The 12,461-nt window shown below is 39.5% G+C and overlaps 1 protein-coding gene across 1 annotated transcript; it reads right to left on the bottom strand.

The window, feature by feature from the left end:
* Positions 1-379: 379 nt before the first annotated feature.
* On the bottom strand, positions 380-1,312 carry LOC129687720 (olfactory receptor 148). Its single transcript, XM_055622277.1, has one exon. The coding sequence runs from the start codon at positions 1,310-1,312 to the stop codon at positions 380-382; it is 933 nt and encodes a 310-aa protein (XP_055478252.1).
* Between the last annotated feature and the right edge of the window lie 11,149 nt (positions 1,313-12,461).

The following is a 12,461-nucleotide window of genomic DNA, read 5'->3' as shown; positions in this document are numbered from 1 at the left end:
ATTCATGATTCCATAAAAACACTAAACATGAAGCCATAATGTATATGCAGAGCACCTGTTGTAGACCTGTATAGGCCATTGTGCTTGCTGCTTCATTCCCTATGAGTTCATGTGAGCTTTGCTCATGCTGATTTAGAGGCCATTGTTTCCTTGGTGCTGCCCATCCCTTCTGGCCCTTACACTCTTTCAGCCTCTTCTTCCTTAGGGTTCCCTGAGCCCTAAGGGTAGGGCTTTGACAGAGACATCCTGTTCAGGTCTGAGTGGTCCAAGTCTCTCACTCTCTGCTTAACGCCTGTCTGAGGGTCTCTGTGTATGTTCCCATCTGCTGCAGGAGTAAGCTAAAAGACAAAGTTTTACATTCTATTATTAAGTCCACAGTTCATTTCTGAATAGCAAGAATTACACTCTGGAACACTCTCCGCAAGGATCTCTTCACTTCCTTGTTCCTCAGTGAATAGATTAAAGAGTTCAGCATGGGTGAGACAATATTATTTAATATTTGCACCACAGCCCCAAGCAGAGGGTTCGGTGTGCGCTGTAGGTAGATGATGATTACAGGTCCATAGGCACAGAGGATGGCAGTGAGGTGGGCACTGCAGGTGGAGAATGCTTTCTGCCTGCCCTCTGCTGAACGGATTCTCAGAATAGCAATCCCAATGTGTGCATAGGAGATACAAACACTGAAGAGAAGCATCAGAGCCAGAAAGCCAACATTGATGGAACCCACCTTCCGGGCCAGTGTGTTATCAGTACAAGCTAGGGGTAAAACTGCAGGAAGGTCACAGAAAAAGTGGTCCACTTGATTGGATGCACAGTAGATTAATTGAAAGGTAAGAGAGGTCAGGATGGTGGCATGAAGACATCCCACCGACCAAGCCATTGCTACCAAGCCCAGGCACACTCCAGGTTTCATGATGAGCATGTATCTTAGTGGGTGGCAGATGGCAACATAGCGGTCATAGGCCATCACTGAATAGAGGCAGCCTTCAGTAGAACCCAGGAAGTGATAGAAGAATAGTTGGGCTGCACAGCCTTTGTAAGAGATAGCTGGGCTCCTGCCAGAGAGATAATGGAGCATCTTGGGGCAGGTTACTGATGGGAACAACATGTCAAAGATGGATAAAAGTCCCAGGAAGAAATACATAGGGGTGTGAAGGGTAGATGAAGAAACTATTGCTGTAAAGATGAGTAAATTTCCAAGCAAGGTGAAGAAGTAGATGAATAAGAACACAACAAAGAGTAGAGTTTCCAATCCTTGTGTCTGGGGTATTCCCAGTAAAATGAAGTCACTGAGTAGTGAGTAATTCCTCATTATCTTCAAAGGTGGTCTTGGTAGAAATAACATTCAACTAAACACAAAATCCAGGAAGTAGATTAGTTATAATAAGTACAATGCTAGTATAATAATCATCATTTTGCTAAACATCTAAAATTGATCTTTTGATCTGTTCATGGTTATGAAACAACCTTCATTAGGACACAATACTATATACATCATATAGAATAAATGCTTGAAAGAAAAAACAAAACAAAACAAAAAAAAAGAATAAATGCTTGATTAATTCACATTTCTGCAGGAGCGTGTATAGACAGAACAAATCTGGTTAGGGCGTTCTCCTTGGTGAGAATTCCTTGATGAGTCTGGAGGCAGTAAATGGTCTCAGAGGGTCAAGAGTTTCATAAAGAAAAAAAGACATTAAATAGCCTTTCCTAAAATATTCACTGGGGAAAGAACCCATTAGTCCATTGGTTTACTAGCCAGGAAAATGTCAGCCTCTCTATTCCTATGACTTGGTTCCATCTCTGCATACTTTAAAAGGGATACACACACACATACACACACATACACAGAGAGAGACACACACAAGAGATACACACATATACACTAAATGTAGCGAGTTGTTTTAGAAGAGAATTAAATTTAAATGTATAATTATAATTTATAATTAGAAGTGTCTAATCATTACAGATGGTGTTGAAATTGAAGACTAGATATTTTTCTAGAAAGACTTGTGATTAGTAAAGTATATGTATGTTTCCATATTTGGAAATACTGTATTCCTTCCTGATTACCAACACAAAGCTAAATAAAATTTAACCCAGCCAAGTAAGGACTGCCTCAGAAAACAAGCCGTGAGTTTCAAAAGAAAAACATGCTAAATATCTTTAACCAACTGTACACCTGAATAATGTTTAACAAAAATGATGTGAAAACACAAGTGTCTGATTATTTTGCAAAACATTTTTTGTTATTCAAAGAGCTCACCCCACATGTTTATCAAATGTGTACTTGAGCATCACAGGTTCATTAGAGCTATAGATTGTGAGTTTCCCCTGGTCCTGCTGCTGGCAAACACATCCTGCTCTGTGCTGTTTTCTGTCAGTGGAAGAAGGGAAGTAAGCTCCTGAGAGTAGGAAATCTATTCTGGGGTTTTGTGATTGGTTGTTGTGTCAGTGCTCTCATTTAAAGGTCCTTGTGAATCATGCAAGCACTGACGATGTTGCAGCTTTATGTCTATGAGCTTTAGTTTGGACTTACCAAGTATATGAAAATTGTCCAATTTTAACTGTCCCAATTACTAATTTATTTCTGGTCAGTTTCTCTGATCTTTCCTTTTTTATATAATTAATAATTACTGATAGGTTGATATTCTAAGTATTTATTAGAAGACAAAACAACTCTATGTATACACAAGAAGGTCTTAAGTAATTGAGTCCACGTTCCTAGAGAGTAATTAGTCCTTGGTGCCACAGCATTAAGCTTAGTGTATATATATAAAATGTATGTATGTTATATATATGTAACATATATATGTTACATATAATGATATATGGTATGTAAACTCAATGACAACTCCATAATTGCTGATAACTGATTATCAAGTTCTTAAAGAAGAAAACTTCAATAATAATAAGTTGGAGTAACAAATTAAGGAAATTGTTGGGAGTGATGGCACATGTCTGTAATCCCAGCACTCAGGGAGGAAGAGGCAGGCAGATCTCTGTGAGTTCAAGGCCAGCCTGGCCTACAAAGTGACGCCAGGACAGCCAAGGCTACAAATAGAAACCCTGTCTCAAAAATAAAACAAAACCAACCAACCAACCAAAAAGGACAAAAGGAAATTTTTCTTAGTCCTATCCATTTGTCTGCAAAATTCACAATGTCATTGTTTTTAAAGGTTGAGTAGTATTTCATTGTGTATATATACTACATTTTCTTTATCCATTTTTTAGTTAACGGACATCTAGGTTGTTTCCTGTTTCTGGCTATTACGAATAAAGCTGCTATGAACATTGTTAGGATTTTGGAATAAAACCTGCTCTGGGTTGCCTAGCAACTTATGATGTCATCATGTGTCACACCTGGAAGGCGTGGTTACCTTGTCACCTAAAAGGACAACCGGACAAGTGATCTGTCTCTTGCTCTCTTGGTCCTTTCTCTCTTGGCCCCTCTTGGCCTTTTCTCTCTCGGTCCTTCCTCTCTATGGGGCGCCCCCTCTCTTTCCCCCATTCTCTCTCTTTCCCTTTCTCTCTCTTTCTTCCCCCATCATATTCTGCTCTCCCTTCTCTCTCTCTCCATATCCACCTAATAAGCCTCTTTTATACATAAGATCTGTCGTACGCCTAATCATCTTTAATTGTGCCCCATAACCTTACAAACATAGTTGAGCAAGTGCCCTTGTGGTATGGTGGAACATCTTTTGGGTATATGCACTGGAGTGAGATAGCTGGGTCTTTCTCTCTTTTTTTTTTTTTTTTCTTATTTTATTTTATTTTATTTTTGAGACAGGGTTCCTCTGTGTAGTGTTGGCTGTCCTGGACTTGCTTTTAGACCAGGCTGGCCTCAAATTCACAGAACTCCACCTTCCTCTGCCTCCCTGAGTGGTGGAATTACAAGGCATGTACCACTATGCCCAGCTAGATAGCTGTATCTTGAGGTAAAATTATTCTTAATTTTCTGAGGAAAAGTCAAATTGATTCACAAAGTGAACATACAAGTTTGCACTCTTACCAGCAATGGAGGTTATGTTCCCTTTGTTCCACATCCTTGCCACCATGAGCTGTTGCTTGAGGTTTTGATCTTAACCATTCAGACTGGTGAAAGGTGGAATTTCCAAAGTCATTTTGATTTTCATCTCCCTGACAACTAAGGATGTTGAAAGTTTTTTAAGCGATTCTCAGCCATTAGATATTCCCTGGCAAGAATTCTCTGTTTAAATCTGTATCCCATTTTTAATTTGTTTGTTTCTGTCTAATTCTATCATGAGTGAGGAAACCCAGACCCAGAAAGATAAACATGATATGTATTCACTTAGAAGTGGATATTAGCCATAATGTACAGGACAGCAATCTACAATACCCAGACCCACAGAAGCTAAGTAACAAGGAGGGCCCAAGGGAGTATGCTTGAATCTCACTGAGAAGGGGAAATAAAATAAATATTGGGAGTGGATGGATGGAGGGAAGTGGATGGGAGAGGAAGTAGGGAGTAGAACGGAAGGGATCAGTGTGTAGAGAATAGAGGAAGAGGGATCTGGGGGAGAGGGCTGGAATCAATATGTGTGGGATCTCTGGGATGAGCTAGGACAATGGAAACTCCCAGGAATCTAGGAGGGTGACCCTAGCTAAGACTCCTAGCAATGGGGAATATAGAACATGAAGCAGTCACTTCCTATAACCAGGCAAACCTTCCAGTGGAGGGATGAGGACTAACCCAGCCACAAAACCTCAGATCCACAATTTGTTCTGTGTACAAGTGTTCAGGGATAAAGTTGAAGCAGAAATTGAGGGAACAGCCAACCAATAATTGGCCCAACTTGGACACATGCTATGAGACAGAGCTCACCCCTGACACTATCAATGATATTCAGCTATACTTGCAGACAGGAGGCGATCACAACTGTCATCTGAGAGGGTTCAGCCAGAAGCTGATGGAAACAGATGCAGAGATCCCCAGCCAAACATTAGGTGGAGCCTGGGGAATCTCGTGGAAGAGGAGAGGGAAGGATTGAAGGATCTAGAGAAAACCACAAGAAAACTTTCAGAATCAACCAACCTGGGAACATAGAAGCTCGCAGAGACTGAACCACCAGCCAGAGAGCACATATCAGACATGCCTTGTACATATATGCAACAGATGTGCTGCTTGGTCTTCATTGAGACCCCTAACATCAGGAGCAGGGGCTGTCTCTGACTCTGTTGCTGCCTTTGGGTCTCTTTCCCCTAACTGGGCTGTCTAGTCTAGCCTCAGTAGGAGAAGATAGGCCTGGTCCTATCTAACTTAATAGGCCAAAACTGGTTGATATTCATGGGACTTTCCCTTTTCTAAGGAGAAAGGAAAAGGGAGGTAGGGGGAGGAGAGGTTAGCAGGAATGACTGGGAGGAGAGAAGGGAAGAAAAACTGTGATAGGGATGTAAAGTAAATAAATTAAGTAATTAGTGAGAAAAGAATTAAGGAAAGAAAATGGTGTTCTTTCAAAGGGAAAACAGAAAAGTTTTGGTTATTGGATATTTTTGTAGCAAAAACTGTGAAATGTGTAGTGTAAAAACACATGCATTAGTACAGAATTATATATGATGGTGTATATGGCCTTAGATAGCGGGTTTATACCATGTTTCTTTGTCCCAGGATGACTAAGGTGACAATAATTCATCAGCTCAATTGTTTTCCTTCCCTACTGCCATTTGGTAATATTCATTGACAGCTTATCCTATCAAGTTCTTTCAGTCCTAGGTCCTTTCTGTGTGTATGTTTTGTTTTTGTTTTTGTTGTTGTTGGAAAGAAGGGGCCAGTTTTCTTTCTTTTTGTTTCCTACCCTCCTCTATTTCCAAGAACACTTCACTAGTTGGAGGCCAGCTTGTATTTATTCCTAACTGTGTAAAAGAGGTCATGGCCACTGGGTGGCTCTCATGCTATGTATCTCCCGAGAGGTTTCTGAGCAACCACAATTAATCTTAATGGAGACGAATGCACAACAAATAACTACTATATACGTGTTTAGAGTTTGAACATATGCCTAGACCAACACATTTAACTTGTGGTATAGAAAACGTTGGGGTGTGTGATATGTTACCTCTAAATGCTGAGAAAATAAACAATAAATAAAAGTAATATTTTGCAGTCAGAAAAAAGATGAACTGGACAAGGAAGTAAACTTGAAACTGTGAGATGCTGTTTTAATTGTGTGTAGTATAGCAATTCCTCACTAATGCTTATTGTTGATTAATTTACAATATCGCCTCATCATGCAATGCTGTGAAGTTTAAATATGGAAATGATCATGAGAATGATAGAGAATTCTACTGCTACCTTCTGGGAGAGGAGAATGTAAGCAAACAGAGATAAGAGAAATTAAGTTTTTAAGATTTTTTGGCTGGGATGGCTCTTGTTTAGTGACCTTGTACCTTTTTTATGCCTTCAGTTTCTGATGTCTGAAAGAAGGATAGTATTATGCTGTGTTCCCTGTTTATTAGACCGTGTAATAAGATCTCTAGCAGGATTTCTGATGGTCTTTAGAAGCTTAGCAAACGCTATTTACCCCTCAATGGTGGAAACGCTCTGTGTGGCTAGAGGATAGCGCAGTGCTAAAGCTCTTGCCTACCATCTAGAAGAATAAGTTCTATCTTCAGCAATAAAAGTCAAGGACATCAATCAAGGACATTCTTATAACACTTGGTTTGAGATTCACATTAACATCATTAGCTCCAAATAACTCAGATACGGAAAGTTATAACATACTCTTGAACACTCATCAGGACTACTTTTTTTTTTTTTTTTTTTTTTTTAAGAAAACTAACGTATACAGTGGAAAAGACTGGAAGCCATGGTTTAAGGGTTCTCTGAAGCATTTAGTGTCTATACGTAGGCTCTCTTCCAAAGCACTCAAAGCAGTCCTTAGGAGCTAGGCAGTACAGCCAATCCATAGTGTACAATGGAGACTGTTCCTTGCAGTGCTGTGGCCCGTGAAGCAGCACAGATCAGATCCCCAGAAAGAGCAAAATTCCCGGCAAGGGAAAAACATGAGATGTGGCTCATGAAATTCATCTCACTGCAGGCTGAGATTATTATTTTTTCAACATTTAAAGATAACTTGGAACCAATGAAGTGTCACAGTAGGTCAAGACAATTGACATTAAGCCTGAGGGCCTGAAAAAATTCCCAGACCCCATATGCTAGGAGTTAACTGACTTATTTAAATTGTGGTGTGACTTGCACAAGAGTGCTGTGCCAGGCATGTGCCACCACACAAGCACACTTACACTCAAAATACATATCTGAAATATAATAAAAAGTTAAAAGCAGAAACAGATTTCTTTTATAATCACAAATGTTATTTTTGAAATCCTAAAGATGACTGCATAGTACCTTTTTCTACCCATCACTAGCTATTTTTGTAGACATCCTAGATGCATGGACTCAAGAATAACAAGTAATTAATAGCATATGGTTTCTTCAGTAATGGAGGTATATGCAGCTTTTGTAGAAGATTGAAGTTATATTCAAAATGTATGGAGGAATAAGATAGCAATGTGACACTCATAAAACTTGGCATATAGATCTAAAGACCTGCTTTCAAGGTTTGGTTTCTACTGATAGGACTAAAAGCTAGTAATTCATAATGTCTGACACTCAGTTTCTTATTGTTAAATAAACTGAAAGCATTTCTCACAGTAGTAGCCTCAAACTTAACTAGCCAGTTAAAATTTATCTTCCAAAATAGGTACTTTACATGATTAAGGGGACATTTTTAATAATAACAAAAAATAAAGTAAAAATAGGAAAGTTCTTGCCATGCCAGTAGAATATTCTCCTTTGCTTCTCAGTATTCATTTGTGTCTTAGACGCCTATCTTTCATCAGCTGACATCACAACTGCTCATTCAACACTTAGAGTGTTCTCATAATTGTGCTTGGTATAGAATGGGGACTGCATTGTGCTCTGTCCTGACTGAGAACAGTTGCTTCAAAAAGTCACTGTAAAGACTGCATACAATAACAATGTATGTTATTGGAGAGGGTTGATATAGAGAATGATGTTACCCAATCATTTATTGTGATTATACTGATTATAGGTAGCTTTGTGCTAGAGATTTTAAGAAGATACCTGCATGGAGGTAGTAGATGCTAATTTAAGTCCAAATGAAATTATTCAGAGAAGTGAGTTTGGCCAGGATCAAGACTGGAAGGCATCATTTAGATAATCACTCTGTAGGAACAGATGAGAGAAACCGAGCCATACTACAAGAACTGTTTCCATTCTTTGGGGACTCAAGGAACTGTCTTTTATATATCTTTGTCTCATAAATGCTATTTTCTTTGTGTAAAAAATACATCCAGCTAATTTTTTATTCATAAGTCACTTTATGGTTCTTGGAACAAGACAAATGTTCAATGAATTGGTTATAAATAATAAAGGGCAGCTGTATGTGAAACAGAAAATGGAAAAAAGGAGCCTGGCCATTCTTCTAAAGGAGAAGGAAGCCTCCACAGTCATTTCCCCACTAAATCTATCTCTCTAAATTCCTGGAGTGAGGGTAACACTCAAATGAGAGAAACAGCAAGAGAAGCTGTGGGCACTCACATAAATAAGGGTCAGGAATGACTCAGAGAAGAAAGACAAAATCCTCCTCCTTCTGTTATCAGGTTCTTCTACGCAGGGGTGAGCTCTCCACCGCAGCTGTAGAATTGGGCATCTGTTCTGCACCTTCAGATCGCATTGTCTTCCTTTTCATTCAGAACCACACAGAGAGGGTGCTGTATGTCTGCTGGCATCTGGGGTGATTTCCTTAGTTAACGGAAGATAAATCATCTGACTTCTGTGGGACCTCAAATGGTTTCTTGATCCCAATGGAGCCTCATCCTCCATCTATCCAAAGACTCAAGGAGCCTAAGCCCTCCGAGTATAGGAGGCAATTAAATGCAATGAAGAGTTTCACAGTAATAAAGATAATCTTTTAAAGGAAGTAGGACTCAGAGTGAGTCCCTCCAGACCTTCACAGTTTTCTTTTTGTTTGTTTGCTTTGCTTTGTCTTGTGCTATTTTTTTCTGTCTTGGGAAAGCATTTCATTGACCCTTGGTGCTTTCTACAGATCTTAGGGATTTCATTTGCCCAGTTGCTCCAGTGTCTGGCTAATCATTTCTCTCTTGTCACTTTTGGGGGGACCAACTAGTCAGAAATCATTTACAGGGTTATACCAGTTTAATGGAGGCAGGGAATTACTTATATTTCAATAATCATATATTTACCTCAAGCTGAAATTATATTAGTATGTCAACAAGGTAAAGATCAATTATTTTTGAATACTAGGTAATGGTACATATTGTAAGGACAGACTTTGGGGTTATGATATAGAATCTAAAGTAGTCTTAAAGTCTAGTCTTTTATATTGTAATTATTCACAGTGTAAAAATAATTCTATCAACCAACACCCAGACCACACACGCCTGTGCAAGTAGATGCAGAAAATTATTATGGAGCCAAACAATTCCTATTACCTAGTGGTGCTCTAGAAAGAGAAAAATGATAGAACAATGTGTTTCCTATTTGTACTGGTGAAAAAGACACCTGTTATAATGTCACTTATGTATGTGTTTGGAACATACAATTTTGTAAAAAGATGTTTTAAAGTGTAACAACTACTTTATTCCTAGTTTACATATTATTATACATTTGTAATCAATCTAGATTGCACTCATTTTATTTACATACAAATGAAAAATGCTAAAGCAAATGTCCTTATTGAATGGTGGGGCATGTACAAGGTTACATTCCCACCAGCAACGGAAGAGGGTTCCCCTTTCTACAAATTGACTCTAGCATGCATCATCCCTTGAGGTTTTGATCTTAGCAAGTCTGATGGGTGTGAGGTGGAGTCTCAGGGTCGTTTTGATTTCAGGAATGACTACAGACTTTGAACGTTTCATTTTTTAAAAAACTTTAATTTTTTATTTATTATAATTTATATTTTTTAATTTATTACAATTTATTCACTTTGTATCCCAGATGTAGCCCCCTCCCTCGTCCCTTCCCAATCCCACCCTCCCTACCTCTTCTCCCATATCCCTCTAACAATCCACTGATAGGGGAGGTCCTCCTCCCCTTCCATCTGACCCTACCCTAACAGATCTCATCAGGACTGGCTGCATTGTCTTCCTCTGTGGTCTGGTAAGACTCCCCTCTCCACACCCTCAGGGGGAGGTGATCAAAGAGCCAGCCACTTAGTTTATGTCAGAGACAGTCCCTGTTCCCCTTACAAGGGAACCCACTTGGACACCATGGGCTACATCTGAGCAGGGGTTCTAGGTTATCTCCATGCATGGTCCTTGGTTGGAATATCAGTCTCAGAAAAGACCCCAGGGCCCAGATATTTTTGGTTTTGTTGCTATCCTTGTAGGGCTCTTATTTCCTCCAGGTCTTTCTATCTCCCCCTTCTTTTCCTGTACTCTGCCCAAAGCTTGTCTATGAGTCTCAGCATCTGCTTTGATACCCTGCTGAATAGAGACTTTCAGAGGTCCTCTGTGGTAGGCTTCTGTTCCCTGTTTTCTCCCTCTTCTGATGTCTATCATGTTTGCTTTCCTGAATGAAGATTGAACATCTTACCCAGGGTACTCCTTCCTGCTTAGCTTCTTTAGGTGTACAGATTTTAGTATGTTTATTCTATATTATATGTCTAATATCCACTTATAAGTGAGTATATACCATGTGTATCTTTCTGCTTCTGGGATACCTCACTAAAAATGAGGTATCTTTTCTAGGTCCCACTATTTGTCTGCAAATTTCATGATTTCCTTGTTTTTAATTGCTGAGTGGTATTCCATTATAGTATACAACAAGGACATTAACCCAACCATGTTTGTAATAGCTTAATTCATAATCCCCAGAATCTGGAAACAACTCAGATGTCTCTCAACTGAGGAATGGATAAAGAAATTGTGGTATATTTATTACAATTTATTCACTTTGTATTCCTGCTGTGGCCCCATCCCTCATTTCCTCCCAATTCTACCCCTTCTCTTCTCCCCCTATGTCCCTCCCATAGTCCACTGATAGGGGAGATCTTCCTCCTCTTCTTTTTGACCTTAGCCTATCAGGTCTCACCAAGACTGGTTGCATTGTCTTCCTCTGTTGCCTGGCAAGGCTTCACACCCAGGGAAAGGTGGTCCGAGAGCCTATCACTGACTTCATGCCATAAAAGTCCTTGTTCTCCTTATTATGGAACCCACTTGTAGTCTATGGACTACATCTGAGCTGGGGTTTTAGGGCCTTTCTATGCATTGTTCTTGGTGGGGGTATCATTCTCTTCAGGGACCCCAGGGCTCAGTTTTTATGGCTCTGTTGGTCTCCTTTTTGAGTTCCTGTCCCCTCAAGGTCTTTCTATTTCCCCCTTCTTTCATAAGATTCCCTGTACTCTGCTCAAAGTTGGGTTATGAGTCTCAGCCTCTGCTTCGATACCTCGATATCTCGATCAGTAGAGTCTTTCAGAGGCTGTCTATGGTAGGCTCCTGTCCTGTTCCCTGTCTTCTGCTTAGGATGTCTGCCAAATTGTCCTTCTGAATGAGGATTGAACATCTTCCCTAGGGTCTGCCTTGTTGTTTAGCTTCTTTCAGAGTATAGATTTTAGTATGTTTATCCTATATTATATGGCTAATATCCACCTATGAGTGAGTATATACCATGTATGTCTTTCTGCTTCTGGGTTACCTCACTCAGGATGATCTTTTCTAATTCTCACCATTTGCCTGCAAATTTCATAATTTCCATCTTTTTAATAGCCAAGTATTCCATTGTGTAATCGTACCACAATTTCTGTATCCATTCCTCCATGGAGGGACATCTAGGTTGTTTCCAGATTCTGGTTATTACAAACAAGGCTGTTATGAACATGGTTGAGCAAATGTTCTTGTTGTATAGTTGAGCATATTTTGAATATATGCCTAGGAGTGGTATAGCTGGATCTAGAGGAAGCCCTATTCCTAATTGTCTGAGAAAGCACCAGATTGATTTCCAAAGTGGTTGTACAAGTTTACAGTCCCACCAGTAATGGAATAGGGTTCCCCTTTCTTCACATCCTCTCCAGCATGTAGTGTCACTTGAGTTATTCATCTTAGCCATTGTGATGGGTGTAAGGTGAAATTTTAGGCTTGTATTGATTTACATCTCCCTGATGACTAAGGACGTTGAACATTTCTTTAAATGTTTCTGCCATTCAATATTCCTCTACAGAGAATTCTCTGTTTTGCTCTGTACCTCATTTTTTAAATTGGATTACTTGATTTGTTGCTTTTTAACTTCTTGAGTTCTGTATATATTCTGGATATTAGCCCTCTGTCATATATAGGGTTGGTGAAGATCCTTTCCCAGTCTGTAGGCTATTGTTTTGTTCTGACAAAAGTGCCCTTTGCTTTACAGAAGCTTTCAAGTTTCAAGTGGTCCCATGTTGGTATAATGTTCTTTTAAAATG

This window comes from Psammomys obesus, unplaced genomic scaffold (assembly GCF_907164565.1).
Source record: "Psammomys obesus unplaced genomic scaffold, mPsaObe1.curated_primary_1811, whole genome shotgun sequence".
NCBI lineage: Eukaryota > Metazoa > Chordata > Mammalia > Rodentia > Muridae > Psammomys > Psammomys obesus.
Note: the sequence above shows the minus strand (reverse complement) of the source record. Positions and strands in the feature narration are given on the sequence as shown.